This window comes from Ctenopharyngodon idella, chromosome 14 (genome assembly GCF_019924925.1).
Source record: "Ctenopharyngodon idella isolate HZGC_01 chromosome 14, HZGC01, whole genome shotgun sequence".
Classification (NCBI taxonomy): domain Eukaryota; kingdom Metazoa; phylum Chordata; class Actinopteri; order Cypriniformes; family Xenocyprididae; genus Ctenopharyngodon; species Ctenopharyngodon idella.
In genome coordinates, this window is record NC_067233.1 from 28,778,586 (window position 1) to 28,803,705 (window position 25,120).

Consider the following 25,120-nt stretch of genomic DNA (forward strand, 5'->3'; position numbering starts at 1 on the left):
CACCAGCTCAATTACATTTCGAGATGCATCTCATATCAGCCGAGTCATTTGTCTCTAGTAATGAACAGTATGCGCAAAACAGATATGAACAGATGAAGCCATATGGAAGGTCAGAACCTAACTGGCTATTGCAGGCGGCTCTAACACGCTTTAGTGGCCTAAATGATGAGCTCATCGCAAATTTAATGGCCTTGTTAGACTTCGCTGCTGTGGCACAGAGGCACGGAAGGGCTTAAAAATGGGAAGGAATTGGGGGGGGGCCAAAATTACGAAGAGCTTGTTGAAGGAATAGTTCAGCCAAAAATTAAAATGATTGTTCCGACCCCATTTTATTGTTTGCTTCTGTGAAATGCAAAATCATCTTAGGCAAAAGTGAATGTTGTTTTATACTGCCAAGCTCCAAAAGCACCATAAATGTAGTGTGTACATAAATACTAGTGGCGTGCAGTGGTGTTCTGAAATGAGGAGGCAAAGTCCAAAAAAATTATTTTATTTTTTTAAATAAATCAAATGTAAATTCATATCCCAGTTACACTTAACGTTGTCACATTTCCCTGGTTAAATAAACATTACTTTACATTACATTAAAAAAAGAAACCAAATACAATTCTATTTTGTATTTTTACATTAACAATGTAATTAATGTTCTATTTATTAAAACCAAGTATCAATCTCATCAAGTTAATATTTTAAGCATTTTTACATTTATTCCAAAATAAATGTAAAAATAATGTTATGAAGCGATGAGAATACTTTTTGTGCGCCAAAAAACACCAAAATAACGACTTTCTTCAACAATATCTAGTGATGGCCTGATTTCAAAACACTGCTTCATGAAGCTTCGAAGCTTTACGAATCTTTTGTTTCGAATCAGTGGTTCGGAGCGTGAATCAAACTGCGAGTCACGCCCCCCAGTGGTGAACCGTTGAAATTTCGAAACACTTATGACGTAACGAATCCTCGTTTACTGAAATCACGTGACTTTGGCAGCTTCGAAGCTTCATGAAAAAGTGTTTTGAAATCGCCCATCACTAGATATTGTTGAATAATGTTATTATTTCGTTAAGTATTCTTGTCACTTCATAACATTAATATTGAACCACTGTAGTCACATGAACAGTTTTAAATATGTTTTTAGTACCTTTCTGGGCATTTGAAAGTGCTGGCAATGGAGGCCTCACTGAGCCATCGGATTTTATCAAAAACATCTTAACTTGTGTTCCGAAGATGAACGAAGGTCTTACGGGTGTGAAACGGCATGAGGGTGAGTAATTAATGACAGAATTTTCATTTTTGGGTGAACTAACCCTTTAATACTGCCTTTAAAGTCGTGATTATGAGTTCATCGCATTCAAGTTTCTAAATGGGAGGGAGTTCATGTGCAATTTTTACTTAGGAAACGCATATTTACAATAGGCTTGTTCGACTTCATGCGGTGCGGCAAAGATTGGCTGCCGCCTGACAGAAGCAATGCATTCTGGTTAGAAAATCCGACTTTGATCGACGCTGCAGCCGCCTTACGAGTGTTTTGTGCCATCAAAGTACCGCGGGAGCAAAACGAGACAAGCCTCCTAGGTCAGGCCGCTGCAGTTGCTCAAAAACGGCTGCGAAAGCCTTGATAACGACACACTGATGACAAGGACGACGGGTCTTAAGTGTTTTTTCTTAGACAAGTTCCTGTATTTAAACAATCTTGATATTGAATATCTGATATTCAAACAAAACACACAAAACATTAACAAAAATTAAGATTACGCTATCTAGTAAATATTAGGGCTGGGACGATACATCGATTCTCAATCGATACAATGAATCTGGATCAATCCTGATATTTTCACTCTCTAATCAATTCTGAGCTTAGTTTTAACAGCAGATGGCGCTCTAGGCTAGTTTTTAACCACACACTCTCAAACGCTCACGAAGAAGACTGCTGGACAGCACTGGTGCATTCGGCTGAGTCATGTAAGTGGTTAAATATATACTTATGGCTCAGAATGCTTTTATGATGCTAGATTTGTAATTTCCATGAATGATTGTTTTAGGATTAAGTAGTGTGCGTAAAGGAACTGGAAGCAGGCAGTGTACGAGTGTTTCTAAAGCACGTATAGTAGTGTCATCTGCTGTTTAAAAACTAAGCTTAGAATCGATTCGAGAGAGATTTGGAAAAAATCACAATCGCTTCAGATTCTTTGTACCGCGAATCGAGATTCGATGTATTGTTCTGATGGCCGTCTCTGTACTCCTCCCCCGTCTGCAACCGGCAGATCTCGCCAGCCAGTGGCAAGCCTATTAACTTCTGATTACGAGCTCATCGCATTCAAGTTGGCGTTCATGGGAGGGCGTTCAAGTGCAATTTTTATCTAGGAAACTCATATTTACGATAATTCCAAGAGCATGTGAAGGCAGCATAAACCCACAGCATGCGACATCCCGCTGTAACTTTACCTGCAGGTGTCACTGTTGGACAGTGTTACTTTAGAAAACGAGCGATTTGTACACTTTTAATGTCACATTTTGTAATATTTGCGTTGTTTTATTTTGTAATATGGATTTTCTCATCCTATTTTTTTGAGGAGGCACTGCCTCCTTTGCCTTCTTGGAGGAAACGCCCCTGATAGGTTACATAAGCGCTACATTACAAGTGTTCTGAGGCCAGAACCTAATGCCATTATTCACTAAAAAACCTTCCCCTCCACTGGAATTCAGGTAAAAAAAAAATTGGTGCATTCGGATGTTACGACAGGTTTGGCATTATTGACACCAAATGCTTTTGGTTTTCTTATAACCTCACAATTTAATTTTAAAAGTAAATTAAAACAACTATTCCTGAAGTCTGTATGACTTCAGAAGACATAAAATATAGTGCACAAGTTGTATGGGCTCATTTTTGAAGCTTGACAGTATATACCACCATTCGCTTTTGTTATAACAGAAGCTTGGACATTCTATTTCATTCTTTTGTGTTTCCTGAAAGAAAGACTAATACAGGTTTAGAAGTACATGAGGATGAATAAATGATTCCTTTTTTCAATTTTGGCCAAACTATTCCTTTAAAATAAATCAGCAATTATTATGTAGATATTTATAAAATCAATCATTATCAGTTAATCTTTTTTTTTTTTTTTTTTTTTGCTAATTACATAATATAATATAATACAGAAAAAAGAACATAAGCTGAGAAAACTGTCTCTCTAGTGAGATGAAAGAGACACAAGCCTGCTGGGCTGAGACTCAAAATGCTGTATTGTATTAAAGGTTGCCATGGATACGGCAGATCAAAATTCAGAATCTTTGAGAAAGCCTAATCGCAAACACCACTCCAGTGCATTTGCCCCCGTTCACATTCAACCCTCCTATTAAATATGCGCTTATTTGCATGTATGTGGTCACAGCAAATTACAGACTGGCTTTTTTGTGCAAAACACCAATGTTATTTGCAACCACTGTCTGCTTAATGTCTCCTTTACACGGTAAGAACGCATTCACACGTTACGCTCCTGATCTGATGGAACAAGCGAGAACTGATTTGTATAGAATTTTTTCCATTTCAGATCCGCCAGCTGAAACATTTACGGTTACGTTTAAAGATTTATCTGGTATCTGAGAGAAGTATGATAAGACACTGCTTTGAAATGACAATTCTCTGTTGACACTTATTGTACGGAAGAAAGACAATGTATGGAGTGGCAAAAAGAGGGTGAGAGAGAGAAAAAATGCACAAGACTTCCTGCACAAGGGATGCACAGGATGAGATATAGAATGAAAAATTCAATTAGAAAAACAATACAAAGATTAGTCATGTCAATGTTATCAGTAACCTCTTTTGTTGATTCACATCATGTTGGTATGATGTGCCATAAAAACATAATACTCTGCTAACTGATCTCTTCTCTACCAAATATTCATATGTAATGTCAAAATCAAAATCAAGTTAGTCCTTCAAAAGTCATATCCTGAGGAAAAAGAAGAGAAATATTGATTAAAATGCATTGAAAAGACACTTGCATTTCACAAACACATCATTTGAATAAACAGGACATAAATGACCTTAAACAGGAGGGGTGAAACTATAGAACATTAACCGAAATGTCAGCTTCATGAATGTACAATAATGATTGATATGTTCTTTGACATGGAAACATGATTCATTTGCTATTACACACACACAGACTCACAAACAAATGCATACGTTTCATCTTCAAAAGCAGCGGGGCGCATGCATCCTTTATATAACCTCCATCAATCATCTCCAAGTGAACTACAGAAGGTGAAGACCCCTGCTTCCTTAAAAATGAAACAACACTTAACCTTCTTCACAAAGTCTTCTGCATCTCCATCAGAGTTGTGATTAGGGTGTTAAAATATGGTGGATGTCAGACCTGGGTGGCAATGCTCAGAATGTCTGTAAAGCTCAGGAGGAGGACGCGTCAAGCTATCTGTGAACCTTTCAAAATTCTCAACGGGCCACCTCTCAACGGCCTGTCACTCTAGAGAAACTGGACAGCGTGAGCACTGATAAGTGGCCCAGACTTGCACTGGCGCTGTAAAACATGGAAACTGTCAAACATTCTTATTGTGAGCATTGTATGAGCTCCTGAGCCGAGGTTTTGACTTTAGACCCCACCGCTGAGCTCATCACAGAAAACATAAATGTTGAAGATCGACATTTTCAGGTCAAACTGAATATCTCTGAAGCTATTAAGGGAAAAAAAAGTGAGCATGGCTCGGACTCTGCACGAAAATACATATTACATAAACATGCAGCCTATAGACACTTGTGTGTGTTTGCTCTTTCAAATCTTGCTACCACAATGCTAATGTTGTTAGCACATTGCTATGCAGTTGCTAAGGTATTCTGGGTCATTGCTAGGTGGCTAGTACAGTATAGTTTGATGAAGAACTTTGCAACCGTTAAAAAGTATGTTCTATTAAGCATAAATTGTGTGTAATGCTGTATTCACGCCACCGTGTAATTACCAAAATCTTGAGATGACAACACATGACATTATATTTGGAGCTGTTCAGGTCAGCGGACTGGGAATTATGTGTTTCTATGGCACCACGATCAAGGCCTAAATGAATCTACAGCGGCCACATGGTACAAGTGGGAGCTTTCAGAAAACTCCCAGCTTACAAATTGTAATTTCGAGCTCTACGAGGACGTGAATGCGTTTTATGAGCCAGAATCTCGTAGTTACAGTAATTGCGATATGGTGTGAATGCACCTTAACACAACAACATACTACATCCTGAATGCTGGCAATGTCATGTGACCTATGACATCAGTCACGCTACTTCACTGGCATTCAGAGGCTGCGTTTAACTCCACCTTTAGACATACACTTGCGAACTTCCCTAAGCACTTCCCCTCAGGGGAATCCTTGCCACCATTTTGAAGTGCGTTCAACTTTGTCAAGTGGGTGAGGGAAGTTTATTTGGACAGACCCTCAACCCCTCGATTTTGACCGAGGGAGTGAGTCTACTTAATATGTGCACTTCAGGCAGATCCATAGACAACAATGCAGATAGCACTTAATTTACCCCCACCCCACACAACTCTACTGTATGATATTGGAGTTATTTTGGCATTTAAGCTGACTGTTCTAGTTTATTGTATATTTATCATTTTCGTTTGTGTAATTTTTTATAAATAATAAATCAGCTCCATTGCGGATTCCAAGTGATCAAGGGCTTAGGGTGTTCCATTTAAACACATTGCAAGGGTTCCGCCAGTAGTGCGCACATAAGGGCAACATAAGCAATGACGTACATTTGAGTGAAAGAGACGGAGGGAAGTAAAGAAGGGAATAAAAAATTGGACTTAAACGCAGCCCAGATGTCTTCCGGGTATTTCTTGCCTACTATTTTATAAATATTGCATACTACTCATTTCACATACTGCCTTTCGCATACAGTATAGTAAGAAAGTAGGCTTATTGGGATGTGGGGTACGGCGATACAAGTTTTAAAAACACATATTGTCCAAAGTGGAATGCAAAAGGTGCATGTGGCAGGTTGTAGACTTTGATTTCAATGGCTCACCCTTAATCCAGATGGGGATGAGTGACCTTTGAAGAAGGTAAGATCTTGAGGATGGGCTGCAGTGTTTGTGCATTAAATATAATGGTACTAACACAGAGACAGGTGGTTTGATGTGCTCTTTGAAGCCCAGCCTCTAGCAATGAATGAGGAGAGAGAGAGAGAGAGAGAGAGAGAGAGAGAGAGAGAGAGAGAGAGAGAGAGAGAGAGAGCGCGAGGGGGGGGAGGTGCAGTAGGCTGGGGGGTGAGGATGTAGATGGTTTTCTCTGAAACCCACTGCACCACCATGCAGATTTTACATCAGACACCTCACACACTACTAACCAAAATCACTACCACACACACTCACACCTGCAAAAAGCTTATAATTATGCAAAAAAAGAAAAAAAAAAAAAAGAGAGAGAGAAAAGACCATACTCTCATTTGCATTATGATGAAAAACAAGAAACTGCGAGGGTGTCTAGGTTGCTTAATAGCCCAGGTCAAGAGTTCACCCTCAAGACTTTATTATGTTCTGGTATTAATAAGAAAGAGTTTGGGTCCCTCCATCAGTGTAAAGGCCTGTTCTCGCCAACATGAATGTTCGGCACAAAATTTCAAAAATGGCAGAGAGACAGAATAAAATTTCACTCTCTGACAGTAGGTGGCGCTTATCATCATGCATTAACCATTTCAGTCATATCCGACTCTTGGTGATTCTATGGGCCATCTCTCACCATACATGAGAGACTGTCCATGAATTTTCTTGGCGATGATATTTTTTCCAGGGTAGGTCGCCCCAACCCTCCCCATTACATGGCTTAGGACTCACACACACCTATGGACAATTTAGTGTCTCCAATTCACCTATACTGCATGTTTTTGGATTGTGGGGGAAACCGGAGCAACCAGAGAACATGCAAAATCCAAACAGAAAGGTCTCTTGGCTCAGACATAGTCTCAGCCTCAGATGTCACGCCCACGGACCGTTGGCTGAATTTCTGATGCATATGGCACACTTAACTGGAAACACTTCAGGATTTTCAGTCATCATCTGGTTGGTTGAATTCTACAGGATGTCCGGGAGACGTGTGTGTCGCGTTCTTTAACGGTCCGCCTGGAAACATGCTGTGACTCCAAACCCCCTTGTGGAAGAAGATGCCATTGCGTTCATAACTGTGACAATAAGCGCTTTCCAGGATCAACTAAACGCTGTATTTTCAAAAGTATGTGAAGTTCGTGGCTCCATTCTTGAATGAATAATTTATTAGATGCACGCCAGTCTGTTATTGTAGGGACATCGACTTTACATTTTCACGCCCCTAACATGACGCAGAACAAAGCGAACTGTGATTGGTTGCATTACATGTCAGTCAAACGTCCTCTTGGGCAGTCCTTGGCCAATGAAAGCTGCGATAGAGTCCAGACCTTCTGCCGTCAGTCTGAAGATCTGGCTTCGCGGGACTAGCTCAGACGGGACTCGAACCGGGATCTTCTTGATGTGAGGCAACAGTGCTACACAACTTCCTGTTCCTGACATTTATTGTCAGAGACAACATAGGAAGTGAAACAGTGTTTACATATTTTCAAACAGCCATTCAGATTATTGTATTCACTATGGCAGTGGTCGGCAACCTTATGGCACACAGAGGAAAAATCACAGTGCTAGCGCAGGTTAAAATCTTACACTTTAATATTATTTATAGCACCTAACTTAATAAACCAGGCTGTGTGACAATGAGGAATGATTACCTTAAAATGTATGTCTGTATGCAAGTTCGATGGACTTTATTTAAATTAAATACATACACATCTTTATCTCTTGTCACACGCCAGTGATTATCCCTCCTCAATGTTGGCACGCGTGCACTACGGTGTTTATCAAACAATACCAAATATATGAGTACAGAGACAAGACAGCCAGTTCCGGATTCTTCCTCTGCTATTCACTGTTGTTTTATGTACATACGTTTTATATAACATCAGCATCAGCTCTGAGCATGTGACCGAAAGCACAAATCTTATTAGCTGGCCAGTTTTATTTGCAGTGCAATGGTAAAGAGATTAGAACAACTCTCCGTAAAAAAAAAAAAATCGCAATGGTGGTATGCGAATGTTCATGTTGGTACGAACAGCCATTATGATGTTTATCATTATGATTTTTTTTGTACCAAACATTCGTCTTGGTTTGAACAGGCCTTATATTTTTAGTTTTTTTTTTTTTAAACAAATGTATTGTCTTCATAAATCACTGTCTATCATAAATTTAGTTTCTTGGAAAACAAATATCACACCTCTCCTAAGCAAGTTTGAGGTATTACTCATTACTGTAATTTGAGGTATTACTCATGTCTGTAACACAAGTGATGCTAGTGAGTTATTTCAACTCATTAGCCAGCATATGCATTTAAGTCATAAATGTCTGCAGTCTGTTCCTTGAACTACTGGCACAAAATTATAGAACCAGGCATACACCCAGTTTGGCCATTTATTTAACCCATCCTGTGTGACAGTGGGTACTGAACTCTGTTTCCGAGTGAAATCCATCCTAACACCCCAGCAGGTGGAGCTGGCCTGGCCACTGGCACCATCAGAAGAGGGCTGGCGTCTGGAGGAGTGAATGGCTCTTTTGCCCAATTAGAGCACATGGATAAGCGAGCCAATCCAACGGCTACGTGCATCTATTTGTCAGCGGTGGGAAGACCATGACAGCAGACACATGAGACAAGGTATGTCTTCCAGTGGGCCAAGCACAATTTATTACTACTGCCATGTTCTACATTATAAATTAGTTCCATGTGCCTAAATATACACCTACATAAAGTACCAGTACCATAACTGTGTACCTTAGTGAAAAACAGACTGGTAGGAGGTGTTACAGCTTTGCTTTGCAGCACCTGAGGTTGACTTAATTGCCAGCGATGCTCTACAGAATGAAAGGCTCTGCAATATGTTTGTGTCAAGCTTGATGACTGAAATAAGGACCACCAGCTGAGAAATGATGCCAACAGCTTGCTAGTTACATTATGTCATATGAGCCCAGTCTATTTCAATGCTAAAGACAGACATCTGGGCTGAATCCCAAGTCACATTATATCCATCCTATATAGTAAATCAGATTAGGATTGGTGCATCCTGAATCAAAGCACATCAAATTGCTTGGAAAGCGTGTACTGTGTCAGGTGGAATTTGGAAATATACGTCCAAGCACACTTTTACCTATAGCAAGGTATGTGCATTTATCATGTTAACAAGGTGTTATTTTATGACACAGATGTCCCGATAGTGATGTATTGACTTACTATTCCTATCTAGAAGCAGATGAACTGGGATTCAGTCAGAGTGAGCAGAAAGAGATGGAAGGATTCACACAGTTGCCTTAATTTGAGCCTAAAGGCTCCTGGCTGACCTGGTAAAGGGTTAAGTGTGTGGTGGTGGTGTTGTCTAGAAATATTTGCCAAGGAAGGATGGCCTAGATTCACAATGATCCTATGTAGCCAGAGAAGAATAGAGGTTGTAAGGTGAACAATGTGCCATGATCACTACTACTATAATACACAAATATGCACTGACAGCTCAATTGTAGATTCTGAGTCCGAGTATTGTTGCTTTGACTTGCGTGCCTTGTTAGACAAATGGGGCATACTGATATATAGTTGGCTCAAGTGGAATATCATTCCGGCACTGTTCAAGTGTCAAAACTCATTTGTAGTGCTCTTACATTTGATATCTTCAGTGGAGATAACCAAAAATGCTTTAACAAGGAAGTGAGGCTGAACTATTTACCAACCACAACCTTCCAATCTAGGGCAACTCGTTCAGCTCATTTGTCACTTTTGCCTGCTTTGTATTCTTGTTTTATTTTAATGTTCTGGCATGCTTCACAAGCCATGTTCCCTATTGTCACTGTTGATGCCGTATCCCTGGGCCATTCAGAGTCAAGGAAAAACAGGCAGGCCATTGATGCAAGGTAATTGGCACCTCATGCAAAAACATGCCTTGGGCTAGATCACGGACACCTCGGTGGACTACATCTCAATCCAGAGCTGAATCCACGTCCCACTGGGACTCTATGGCCATAAACCTAACCTCCAGACCAAGCGGAAAAGCCTCTGGAAGGACATGCTGCTTGACTGCTGGAGCCTAGTGGATTTTTCATGGAAAGCCGCCACATTTGCACAAGTCCGAAATTGGATTGTCTGAACCAGCCAATTGCAAAGGTAATGCAACCGCTTTGGATTGGAACTCCAAATCCTCCCGAGGGAAGCTTCTCTACATGTGGAAGGCTAAGACGTGTGCATTACAAGGCCTTTGCCTCTACTGGTATTGAAGAAAGCATATCGATTAACACTGCTGTTAATACCCCTGACTGAGTCGCTTCAAACATGAGTTGCTTCAGTTTCCATTTCAGCCTTCGACACTGCTGTAAAGTACAACAGTAGAATGGGAAATGCGAAGCCATCTCACCTGTATTGTTGTAGCACCTGAACACAATAAATGTGCCCAGCCAGACACAAACTTGGTCTAAACCAACAAAGGCACAGTAGGGGCATACAACTAGACCATAACTCCAGCACTGAACATGTCCCTCACCTATAAAATCTATTGTCAGTTTAGGAGCATAAAGGAACAACAATAACAGGCTTTGAGGTTCTGGGGTTTAAGCCTTTTGCAGTAACTGGGGAAGAATACTTTCCCTATTCTAATCTCGCCAGATATCCACTCTGAGCCCAGAATATCCCAAGATAAATGCTGAAATTGAACAATGCTCTTGCTGATTGGCAACTTCTCTTGCGCACATGCTTTTTCCTCCTCCATGGCTAATCCTCTTACCACAACTTGTCAGCCGCTCTCTCCTCATCTAAATCCATTCGCCTGTTTTAAAAACTGTGTTGTGATATCCCATGCTTGCCTCATATATGCCGCCATGTTGCTGAACACAGACAGCGTGAGCAAACCCTGCATGCTAGTATACATGGGATCCAAACGTTGAGACTATAATGAAAATATTTCGATTACTCCTTCATGAAAAGATGTATTTGCACTGTATTATGGCCTTGGACTACTATACAATAGTTATTACATGACTAGATGACACTCAATGGAATGAGGCGTCAATCATCAGTGATATTGCTGGCTTTATGTTGCATGCAGGTCAAGCACTCTAACACAACGCTCAAGGTTCAGACAATTTCAACTTTGACACCATCTGCTGCAAACATGCCCTTATCCTTGAAAGTTATGGACAAAACTATGCAAGGTGCAAGCCAACACGACCCAGGCTACTTTAGATACAAGATTACTTGTGACGAGGATATATATGTTACTTTAGATACAAGCTTACTTGTGACGAGGATATATGTTTTGTGCCAACCACAAAGTATGTTGTGCTGTGAATTACTGACGCAACTGCAAGCTGACCTTGTTAAAATATGTATGGTCTACAAATACATTTTTGTATGTTTGAATATATGCTGGAATGTACCATATGGATGTATTGACAGCATCTAAAAGTAAAATTACTTATACACACTATATATATATGTCATGGAATTCTTCAGAACAAGTTGAATACGGCACAAGAATTATATCACACTCAACAGAATTAAACATACGTAAAATGCATTACATTTTAGATGCTGCCAATACAGTATATTAATAACATATGTTTCAAACAGTTATTCTGCTTCATGTACAAAACCTATGAGTACTACTGAGATTACATTAATAGCCTAATTGAATTGAATGAAGTGTAAAGACATTTAGAAACCAAACTCTCAATAATTTAGCATATTATCGGGCTTACATGGTTGTATAAATAGATTTCAATATCTGATTTTAAGGATATTTTTCTTACTTTTGTATGATAAATAATATTGGTACTATGTTAGGTCGTGAAGCAAAACCAGTTGAGAATCACTGCACTAATCAACACAATTATGCATCTGTAGCCTCTGATATACAACAGATGAAAGAAAAAATACAAAGCCACGCTACACCTACCTACGCAATTTACTCTCCCTCTCAAAAATCTCCCTGACATGTTAAGTATTGATGTATTCAAAACACTGTCATCCTCCACAGCCACACAAAGGACTTAGATGACTCTTTAGACCATGAGAGAAGATAAAAAGGTGCAAGAGGGACGGCTGCATTCAAAGTACAGAAAAAACAGTAGCTTAAAAAACAGAAGCTTAAAAAATAAATGAATTCCAAGACATGCAATTGTCTTTCGTCACCAAAGAGAATACCTTCATCTTCATCACCGTCGTTATCGGATAAATCCTCGCCCTGTTTTTTGGAATGGGTTCCTGTTAGTAAAACAGGGAAAATACAGAGAAGCACAGGGAAATTCAAAATAGTATGATCATCAAGACAAGAAATGGACAAAAAAGCTTAACAAAGAGAGCTGCTACATGCAATCAATATTAGACAGTATTCATTAACTTACAAATCACTTAAATGTATAACATGATTGCTTATATACAGAATCAAGTTCACATAATGTGCATCGATTAGAACACAACCTAATAAGAGGTTAGAATTTTGGTGTACATTTGGTTAAATGTCTAAAAATATGACAGATTATTAATAGCAGAGCATTAAAATAATCGATCAGTTGCGTTCCACCCTCTTATTAAGTCTGTGCTTAATATACAAATCATATATACAGATTTTTTTTTTTTTTTTTCAAACATAGTAGTACAATACAATGAGTGCTGCAGGGTTTCATTAAAATAAATGACATACTTTTCAGAGGGTCAAGAGCTTAACACACTATAAATAAAAACATTAAAAAGCATCAACACGACAAGCTACAATTTGTAATGATATAGAAAACTTCATTATGCTTCACTTCTGTCTGAATATAGATTTGACTCTGCTTTTCAAAGTATAATCATTTCAACATTAGTGTTCATTTCAAATGAATGCTAGAGTAACTCTACCACCACAACACAGATGCAACTAATTACATCACATCACCAATGTCATCAACAGTGTTTGTACAGATACAGTTGGATAATCAGCACATTTGTTGATCACATTTGTTGGTCCTGAACAACACTTGTGTCAAGCTAACATAGCTATTATCAAAACCCTAACCCTAAAATCTGTTGGGTCAATTGGAAAGCTGTTCCAGAAACGTGTCCTACTTGGCAAAATCCTGGTCACCCAGTAATTCATGTCTTAAATCACTTGGGAAAGGATCAGAGAAGTGAGGTCAATCTTTTAAAGTGCTTTTTATGAAAAATCTTAAAATGCATGTTTTTCTTTTAAAGTTCAATTCAGAATTAAAATTTCCTGATAATTTACTCACCCCCATGTCATCCAAGATGTTTATGTCTTTCTTTCTTCAGTCGAAAAGAAATTATGGTTTTTGTGGAAAACATTCCAAGATTTTTCTCCATATAGTGGTCCAAATTGCAGCTTCAAAGGGCTCTTTACGATCCCAGCCGAGAGATAAAGGTCTTATCTAGCGAAATGATCTGTCATTTTCTAAAAAAAAATAAAATTTATATACTTTTTAACCATAAATGCTCATCTTGCACTACCTCTGCGATGCGCCACGCATTACGTAATTAGTAAGTACTGCTCGGAAGTACCGAGCAAGTGTTTACACAGCAAATGTGCAAAGACTAAGTCAAACGGCCTTCCAAAGGTAAAACAACGATGTTGGACGATTTTAAAGTTGGAGGAGAACATAAGATGGAGTTTTTCGCCCTACTGCGGTACTTCTGCCTACATTGTGCGTGGCCTTTCCAACATGATTATGTAATGTGTGGCGCATCGCAGAGCAGTGCAAGACGTGCATTTGTGGTAAAAAGTATATATATATATATATATATATATATATATATATAGAAAATGACCAATTGTTTTGCTAGAAAAGACCTTTTTTTCTCAGCTGGGATTGTGTAGCACCTTTTGAAGCTGCATTTAAACTGTAATTTGGACCTTGAAGTCCACTATATGGAGAAAAATCCTGGAATGTTTTCCTCAAAAAACACAATTTCTTTTCAACTGAAGAAAGAAAGACTTAAACATCTTGGATGACATGGGGGAGAGTAAATTATCAGGAAATTTTAATTCTGAAGTAAACTAATCCTTTAAGAAGTGCAAAGTTTTAGTGGTACAATTACACGTTTAAAGTGCATGGAAAGACCTGTTTTATACGTGTGTTGTAGTCCACTAGGTGTGTTGCATTACACTGTTAGGTTAAGTTGAATGAATGCGTTGTTTGAGAGAGGTGGCAGCTGTGATACCTGAGGCGAGAAAGCTCTGTCACTTCAAATGTCCTTTATAGTGCATCTGGATTTAATGGCATCATGTTGTAGTTCCCATAAACTATATTATTTTTCAAGAGTATTCACAGTCACAGTTTCTGCATTAACATATGGCATGTTAAACACATGTCAGCGAAAATCAAATTTTGAAATACTTCAAATCAAATGCAAAATTCCTGGATTTATTAACCATCAATAACATGAATGAATGATGAATTCGGTGAATGAAGGCTGTACTTGATGTCATTTCTTATGCACATGCAATGAATAAAACAAGTTGATTCCTGTAATTTAGATACAGGTATGGGAATTATAAGCAATTTAATGATGCTGGTTCCATAAAAACGCTAATGACTGTACTTTTGTTGAACATTGTTTTGGAATCATATTTTAATGCTTTTTTGTGAAATACTTCACAATAAGGTTCCATTTGTTAAAATTAGTTAACCAGAACTAACAATGAAACATACTTCTAAAGCATTTATTCATCTTAGTTTATGTTAATTTTAACATTTACTAATACAATATTAAAATTAAAAGTTGTATTTGTTAATATTATTTAATGGAACTGAGTTAACATTAACAATTATCAGTCTTATTGACTGTTAACAAATCCTTAATGCATTAACTAACGTTAACTAATGCAACCTTATTGTACCATACCTTTAGATTTTATGAACAACTAATCTGTAATTACACTGATTTGAGTCTCACGAGACTTTGTGTTAAAAATAATGACTCAATAATTGAGCAAGTTAGTCACTAGATAATTCAAACAAATAACATGAGTTTCACTAAAATTTCACACACACACAAAAATCTAAATTTTCTAAGTCATTTGTTCATGAACTGGACTACACTATTCATTTTGACATTGCACTCTATTTACCTTTCACCTAAAACCATTTTAGTACAATATTTAATTCGTATCATCATTAAAACATGCATGTTCAAAAACCGTTGACAGAAATGAATGTCATGCAAATAATTAGTTTTTAAATGTAACTGATTTTGAATAAGATTCCCAGCTCTATTCCGCACTAGAGCACTTTATATCACATTGATATTACATTGATATTAACCCCAGAGGACGGCAGCCCATCTGGTCCACTGTTTCCATACACTTCAGCATTTACAGTGAGCTAATGCAGCCTCTTTGACCTATGCGTCAGTGTAAAAGCTCACTGAATGTAAAGTGCATCCCATTCTGAAGAGCAGGAGAAGTGGGTCAGAGTGACAATGGATTGAGCCCAGATTTACATATCAGAAAGGTCACAATGTGGCGAGGGACCTATTGGCGAAATGTTGACTTCTAACAATCCAAGACGGTATTCACTTTACTGTCTGTCTCAAATCCTCCTTTGGGCTTCTCTATTTCACAAACTCTCTCATTCCTTAGCATTTGTCATAATATTTTATCTTTTGTTATACTTCTGGAAATGAATTTCAATGTGACGTATACAGAGGAATATTAAAAACTGTTGATTTTCAGAAGGCAGCTGTCTGACTCTGAGATGGTGAACGGGAACATGGTTTGTGTAACATTAGCAACACATTGTTAGCTGTTTAATAATGTAGTCAAGCCAAAGGCTAATCATATCAATTACTGTTATGTGTCCGACGCTGTAAAGAGCGATACATAAAACGCATTACCATACTGATACATCGACTTGTAGACGACCCTGGATAATTCGCTCTTCCTCTTCTTCTTCTGAAAAAGTTTCTGGCTGAATTAAACCAATATTTCCACTTGCAATTGTGTAGCGTTTACTACAGTTGAGCGAGAGGATCAGGTAATCCGAGCTGATGTGATTGAGTGGAGGTGGGGCTCATTTACATATTTATAGATCCACATATACTAAATGAAGCAAGGGTGTAGAGTTACATTCAAGCTATTTTAAGGCACGAAGAAATTATTTTCGCAGGAAAAAAAATGTTTAAATATGTCATTTTGATGATCAAAGATAAGAGATTAAGAGATAAACTGCAGGTGGACTTTAAGTATCAAATAGAGGTAAAAGATTTACTGGAAACAGTTCTTAAAAGTCTGTATGAAATTGAATTCACAACCCATTTTACTTCTGTAATGTGCAGGTATTTCCAAGTGCAACAAGATAAAAATGCAGAGTAGGAACTTATTCTATCTAGCAGGAACTGACAAGATGGTGAAAAGTGGGCGTTCCTTACCAAAATGGCTCGGGTCAATAATGCCTGTAGAACCTGCCTTTAGCATTCCCATTCATCTCAATAGCAGTTGCTCAGCTGACCTGTGACTGACCAAACTGTTTGCTGCCATCTGAATTCATGAGCCCTAAACCTAACCATTTGTCAACCAGATAAAACAAGCTTGGTCTCTTGGTTTATATGAAGGTATTTGTACATAACATTTACAGTTACAAAAACATATCTTTTTTTGTACTTTTTGATAGATGCTGAAATGTACTGACAGAATCTATAATGAAAGAAGTATTACGTATTTACAGCTATAGAATTTATGAACATTTATATCATAAATCATATTGTATAGTTACATTTTTACAATTTTATAGATATATTTTAGATCCCTTAACACTCATACTCAAACATAACCACCAACAGTATAAAATGAAGAGCTCTTTTCCAAAACGCGATAAACGCCAAATTTAAAAAAAATGAGTTCGTCATGCCATTTTGCTGTGTACTGAACCTATTCTCTGCTCCATCAATGTTTCATGCCAAATCGCTATATTTCCTTGTTTAAAATGTACTGCAAGATGCAGTTTCTTTCCAAACCGCTATAAGCGCCGAACCTGTTTTTAGCCTCAGAATCAGAATTCGGTGAGCGTTCGATGCAATCTAACATGGCGGTTCTTTCAAACGAGGGATGTTTGTTTTGTGCTCAGTCTTCAAAACGAGTGCTTTAAACTCTAATAACACTTTTGATGGCCTGGATGAGCCAGTGAGACCTACACCTGAGGGTAGAAAACACTGACTGGACAAAGAAAATCGCAAAAAACAAACAAAAAAAGACGTTTCGCCACTCAGGTGGCACGTTAATACCCACTGTGGGATGTCAACACAAGGCTGGTGCGACCGGTTTCTGTCAGGCTGAGAAGCTGTCACCGGACGACCTGATGATGAATTTATTAGGAGCAATAGGTGTGTCTGATGTGGTGAGGGCTTTTTATGATGATGCACTGTATCAGGTGACTGACAATGCAGGCCATAGTGATGAAGATGCAGAGTGATCCATGCTCACACACACTCTCTCTCTCTCTCTCTCTCTCTCTCTCTCTCTCTCTCTCTCTCTCTCTCACACACACACTCACACACACACACACACGCTCACTTTCTCTCTCTGTCCTCTCACACACTCAAAGCACATCTCACACACTATGTGATTTGTTTTATGTATAGCGGACAATGGTCCTACTGTTTACGTGTTAATATAAATAAATAACTTGCCTATTGAATATTGTTATCATTACTATCATTACTTTTTACAGGTTCGGCACTGAATGACTATTAGCCTAAATGTGTTACTAAATGATTTGAATGTAAATGTTAACATTGTTCTATTTTTATTTAATTAGTGGTATTTGTATGTGTGTTATTTTTAAATTATTTGTTTTATGTGGTGGACAATATTGAAACATGAAATTGAAAATATTTATTTTATTTTACTATTTAGTTTACTATTTATTTTATTTGGCTGTTATTTATTTCATGCATTTGCATTTATTTGATTTATATTAATTCATAGTATGAGTCCCTGATGTCATATGCTGCATATTTAATTGTTTAAAAAAAAAAGAAAGAAGACATAAACCAACAATTTTTGGAAAAAAAGGATGGATTTGTAGCGTTTTGAAAAAAAAAAAAAAAAAAAACATTATTTATAATCAACAATATTGTTTCATTTAACAATCATTGTTTAACATGTTCAGACTGAGCCAATAGACCATTTTAACAGGATAAATTGAATATTAACAAAATATATGGGTCTAAATGTCATTTTCATGAAAACTATTAAAATGGATTTATAGCGTTTTGGAAAAGAGCTCCTCAAATATACATATTATACACATTATATAGTTTCAACTGTTAAACCTAACCCTAAACATTTCTGTAAAACAGCGCATAACTCATTCAAACACATACATCAACTGAAACACGGCATTTCGCAATCGGTGATAAAGCAGGCGAGAGTGTAAACATAAACCTTTGTCATAAAGTTTCTTAAAGCAGCAGATTTTACATTTTTAATGAGTGCAGTATTTGACGGTTATGATCGCTATTGAGGATGGAGATGAAGATAGTTGAATGAAGCCTTGAATTTTGGTCAGTTTCTCATACAATGCAATCATATGACTGTGAAGATTTAAATTACAGAGAAATTAATTACTTTTATGATCATGTTACTGTCCTTTTGTGTCCCATGGCAAACAAAATGTATACGTTTATAAAGTTGTTCTTATTGTACGTAAATGATTTAAGGCCACGTACACACTGTAAATTTCAGGAGTGACAACCACATTTAAATGCGGGAATGAATCCCATAAATTATCGTTACATGTGTGTACGGAACACGACTCACTCTTGAAAACACGATGATTGACAGCTTGTTGTTTAAGCTCGTCTCATAAAGCGAACGGGTTTATGGAGTTATTAAAGTGAGCAGACATGAATCACAATATTTTGGTCTTATTTTCAGCATAAAGCATTTGGATTTATTTTGGTTTATTATGGGCTTATTCTTGTTCACTAATTTTACTAGCAAGATCTGGCAACTCGAATGAGTCAAGGCTCGTTCTTTTTCTCTGTGATTCACCGCGCATACAGAAGGGAGACACATCTCCGATGAACGTTAAAAAACGTCATTAAAGTCCCCCTGAAATCAAAATGTAAGTTTTTTAGCTTTTAGTATGAATATGTTAGTCTTAATGTTATGAATAAGCTGGTGTGTTCCAAAACAATGACAAAATTCGCATTTAGGAGATATAAGCATTCAAAGCTTACCGTCTCTCACTTCCGCTAAAATGGATCACGGATTTTCTTGACATCACATCGCACTTTAGCTTCTCATCAAATCTTCTGTCCAATCAAATACTCTCTAGAATCTGAAGTCCCGCCCCCTCCTACACTATCAACAGACACTGAAGCTGCAGCTGAAATCGCCATTTGTTCACACATTTAGTGCACTATACAGAGAGTAGGGAACGATTCAGACAGTGTAAATATGCTTTCAACAGACGCGAATGAAGTCCGTTTTCAAGTTAGTAAAACGTGAACCGCCGCAGCGCGAGCATAGTCTGCTCTGGCCCAGGGATACAAGAGCACAGAGCGGATCTTAAATTCTGCACAGAATGCTGTATTTTAAAGTGATAAAGAAGAGATTAGGAGGATAAACGGTTAGATATGAAAAGGAAACAGAGGTTTTACTGAGTTTAACGGTTCTGGCCTAGCTGTGATATAAACGAAACGCTATTGGCTATTTAAAAAAAGGGGCGGGGCTGTTCGATACACGCCCTGTCTTCCTGTTTCAGTTGAAATTACGTCAACACATTGAATAATGCTGCGCGTTCCAAGACACTTCAGCGGGCCTTTAACAACTAGTTGTTCAGTCGGTTCCGTACACACTGAATAGAATTTCTGTAAATGCGGTTATCACTACCTGTATTTTTCGGGAGTTAATTCGGTTGTAGAATGCAGTTGTCACTCCTGTATTTTACTAAGCACTAAAAGGTGAACTAACAACCAAATTTAGCTGCAGTGTGTACGTGGCCTAAGATTTAAATCCTGTCAATGTGTCAATATCACATTTTTTAGTATCTATGCAAATGTAAGTAAATATATGAGTGGTAAAACCACAGGTTACATAACACATCTGAATTCTCATAAACTCATAACAGATGGAAACATCTCTCCTTTTCCAAATACAGGAACGCCTGATTGCGTAGATTTGAAAGCATAATCAATATTTAATTTATTTTTTTATTTTTGGGGGGAAAATACACAAGCATGACTCATTTAACCTGAAACAATATCAAGCCATTTTGAGTTTTACTTTAGAAAATATTGACGCCACAGATTTCTCATTGAAAGCAATGAGTTAGTAAACAGAAGCTAAAGGCACACTTTCTAGTAACACATACAGCTCTGCAACATGCAACAAGATCAGACACCTTGAGAGTGTGAATGTGCTGTTATTTGCTATTATTGCCATAACCTCATCTTTTAATGTAAAGCAATGTGTAAATAACACTTTGACTATTGGTTATTATTGTCCCCATTTGTGGCCTAGGTGATGACAGCACAAAGCAAAGTCATTTCTGAAGATTAGAATAAAGTGGACTAATGAATAAACCAGGAACTTGTTATTAAGGAATAGGGTCAATTTTGACTTGATGTCGACTTTAAAGGTTAAGGAGACTATAATCCTAGAGAAAGGACAGCCAAAAATTTACACCAGGGCTTTAGTAGCCCAGAGGACTTTTATATCACAGGCCTTTTGTTTTTATTACAAGTGCTGGATAAACAGAGGGCCGCATTATGAGCTGTCCTTGCCTTTAATGCCGCGGCAATAACCAAGAGTGACTGCGAAGAGAGCTTATGAAAAAGAACTGCGCTCGGAAACCGATGATTACATTAAGATCGCTGAAAATATGTTATGGAAATCCTCAGCAGTTTCTAAAGAACGTTATTGAAAGCATACGTTCTGATTCTGGATTGGATGAAATACCAGCGATGTATAGATCACGAAAATGGCTCCAGCCCGACCTTGGAAGAATAACCAGCCCTTTATTAAAAGGACTAGCAACAAAGAGCATTTGGAAGACACTGCGCTCTAAACAGGCAGATATACTGGGCCAGTGAGCAGTGTGGGATCTGAACGAAAACTTCCTGGATAAGCTGTGTCTTGCATTTCAAGTTGAACTGAATGAAGCGCCACTGGCAAGACTCCGCTCATGCCAGGCCTATGGGCTGCCACACATTTAAAAGAGCTGTTCCATATCAAGCGGAGGGGACATCCGCTTCCCTTGTGCCTTTCTTCCTTAACTTCCGCCCACCCCTTTCTCCGTTTATGCCATTGCTGTTTGCCATGCAACTTCTCTAGCCTGCGGCTACACGCGCACACATTTCAAACCTCGGTAAAGTTGAGCGATCCAAAAGCGATTTCCATGCCATTTTATTGTCTGTCACTGCTCAGTCAGAGCCTAGTTCAGATTCCAACACTTAGCCGTTTCCATCACGTTGGCAGACTGCTGGAATATGATGGCTTGTCTAATTCACTGCAAATTCGTCTTTCTCGTGGGAAAAAACCCCCTGCTACTCTCTGAATGCCGTGTAAATACGTTCTCTGGTTTGATCCCGTCTCTCAAACAATTAAACTCCACCAAAGCAGGAATTCTCTCTTAATAAGTAACATTTGAAACATGACAGAAATAGCTCCCTAAAAGACATTTCATCATGCGTGCGAGTTTCATGTGTAGCCAACATCAGAATATTATGTTAATAGAAACAAATAAACATAATTGACCATGTACTTGGGGAATGGTATTAATGCAATCTTTAAAAACACCCTTTAGCCATTAAACGTTCTGTTAACAGCAGGGAATTCTTAAACTGAATATATAAACAGAACTAGATACACTGAAGATTGCACTGAAGTTTAGACTACAGAATTCATTAGAAGTGCCTCCTGCTAGGATCATATATATATGGAATATGTATATAAAATATTCAGAATGTACGGAATAGAAAATATTTATAATTTGGTTCTATGCATTTACAATGATTACTGCAATAGCATAACAATGAACACTTTTACAGCCATTAATCTTGGTTAATGTTAATTTCTACGTATGCTAATACACTTTAACATTTCAAGTTGTATAAATTAGCGTTAGTTAATGCAGGGGTCTTCAACAGAGAGTCTGTGGCGGTTCTGCAGGGCGTCCAACAATTATGGTTTGATCTCAACCCAAGCTACGATTAAGAAGCTAAACGAGTTCAGCTAAACGATTCATTATCTATCCCACATTAAAATATATCAAGTATAATTAAAATATACGACCTTGTACATAAATATTGATAAATTTAATGACCAAGTATATAAATAACATTAATTTGGTACTATAGGAATAATATTACAGTATAATCCAGGCTTAAAATGAAGGGGTCATGGAACCTTAAAATGGTGATTTCCAGGGCTTGAAAAGAAATGGAAGTTAATAAAATGTTAAAAAGTCATTGAGATTACATGGAAAACTCAATAGTGAATAAAAATATTTCCTATTTAATTTCATCTTATTTTATGCTATTTTATCTACTAGATATTGCTCTTTGCATGTGCAGTCTCTATGAAATTATTTTGAATTATGATTATGATTATTATTATTCAGTAGACACAAGAGCCTGGATCAGTAACAGAAGGTCATTGTGAATTGTTGTGTATATATAAGGGGTCCTTGGTCTGAAAATGGATGATGACTCTTGTGTCAATGTATTATTAACAAACCTGAATTAACAATGAACAATAGTATATTTATTAGAGTTGCACCGATACTAAATTTCTCTGTCGATACCATTAGCGATTTTTCAGAATGATATCGGCCGATGGCAATACCGATAGTTTGGTTTCCCTTAAGGAAAAAAAATCTCTCCCAAATAATGTTGCAAACTACACAGGGAACCCTCTCATTTGGTACACTACAATATTAGAGGTTACAATTAACAACAGAAGTTTTATATTCAGCTGCTGTTTATTTTCAGATATAATAATTACACTCAAATAAAGACTGAAATGTTTGTATAAAACTTAGTATCACATAAGGTAGTTTTCATAAGCACTTGTTGTCTTCATGGCAAATTTACACAAACATAATTAACAGTAAATAAACTCCTCTCTAGTGTTTTTATATTATATATATATAACATTCCTGAGGTAAATTTGACATGATGTGACATATTGTTCACAAGCTGTTTTATTGACGTCTTTCCGCGGTTGAAGCACAAATAAAGTGATTGCATGAGACGTGATACATTCTGGTAAGTTGTACTAGGCTATATCTTTCAACATACCTTTGATATTCATGCATGTTTTTCGAGATATAACTTGAAGAGGAAGAAAAGACTCGCGCTCCGCGCTGCCGCCTGAACTGAGGCGTTACAGCAATCTGACACGTCACATTTAAGAGCGCCAAAACGCCATTTATTGTTTGAATTTCATGATAAAATGGACAGAATTTGAAAACTGAAACTTTTATTCTTATCAGAAGTAACAAAGCACAAAGCCTTTTGCGATTATTGGACGGGAGGCGCTACGAATAATATTTGATGTAGCAAAAAATAAAAATAAATACGCAGACCTGGCAACCCTGGCTTGTAATACGGGAGATTCATAGGGTCAAAAAGAGCCTGCTTTAGCGTCACTATTTTTTAACTGTTAATGCGTTAAAATTCAACACAAAAGCTGGTTTGCCAACCGCCAAGAAGAAGAAGAAGAAATTCAACACAAGAGTGATTTTCTTCACACACAGTATGTATGAGTTGAACACGTTTTTCCGCATCCTTTTGATTGACAGGATATAATCGGCCCTGATCATTGGCCTATGGCCAATAGTGATAATAATAGCTTTTACTGACCGATACCGATTGTTGGCCGATACATCGGTGCATCTCTAATATTTATAAATCAACATTAGCCTAGATTAATAAATGCTTGCAAAAATGTTGTTCACTGTAAGTTCATGATATCTAAATCATTAACTGATGATAACAAATTAATCCTTATCATAAAGTGTCACAAATTTTACATTCAACATGAAGTCATGATCCAACACAACACCAAAACATGCAAAAATGTCCTTGGCTAAACTTGGAAAGTTACTAACATTGCAGTTTTCCAGGTCGACGATATGAATGCCAGACAAACTGTCAATGTTGGCATCTGTCTAATCGGACTAGTTTCGACCAGGTGACAGATGAATTTGTGCCAATATACCATTTGATGGCTTTGATTGGACGCACAGACTTCTTTTGAAAGTTGATGAGCCAATTTATTGTGTCATTTTGTTCCCAATCAAAGGCATAATAGCATTTTATTTTTTACATTTATCATTTTCCCCCTGCTGTTTATGATCCTTTCAGAACAGACATGTGACCCATTTTCACAACACAAAAGTAGAACCACTTCATTAAGGTCAACATGAAATCAGATTTGACCCTGATTACTTAATGTTCCTGGTCTTATTGTGAACGATTCATTATTCCAAAGAAACACAAAATGTTTAATCAGTGTCAGTTCTGTTTTGGTTTTGGGTTCACTGTCATGTTTTCATGTCTTTTTATTCAGGTGTCTATTGTCAATGCATTACTCATGTTTCTATTGTTCCTTTGTCTGGCTTTGATGTTGTAATCCACTGTCGGTGAGTTTAGTTTTGTCAAGTCAAGAAAAGTCAAGTTCACATTTATGTTCAAGTTATGTTCTTAGTCAAGTTTAGTTCACGTCACTGTCTTGTTCATATTGGATTATGTAAATAAACTGCATATAGGTTCTAAACTCCAGCTTACCTTCAGTGGACTTTTGTTACAATCAAACTATAATAAATTGCTCCATCTCTTAAAGAATTTATCTTTTTTTTTGGGTCACCAATTCCTCTTTTTTAGCCTCTCCCTTCCAACAAACTGTTAAAACCTTTTTTTTTTAAATTCGCTGAATGTGCTGTTTCACTTGGAAATATGTAGGCCTACATCACTTTATGGATAATAATGTGTTTGTGAAAAACAAGATTGCATCCAAATTTGTCTCAAACTGTAAAACCAAACAGTGAAAT

General features: G+C 37.5%; 1 protein-coding gene across 2 annotated transcripts in view; it reads right to left on the reverse strand.

Moving 5' to 3' along the window:
- Positions 1-25,120, reverse strand: part of nlgn3a (neuroligin 3a) — a 233,613-nt gene that overhangs the window by 131,287 nt on the left and 77,206 nt on the right. Inside the window, exon 4 of one of the 2 annotated variants that reach the window (XM_051860566.1) lies at positions 12,270-12,329. The exons of the other annotated variant lie outside the window; for it this stretch is intronic. Within the exon in view, the coding sequence (XP_051716526.1) occupies positions 12,270-12,329 (60 nt within the window). The remainder of the gene's footprint in view (positions 1-12,269; positions 12,330-25,120) is intronic. 2 annotated transcript variants of the gene reach the window in all.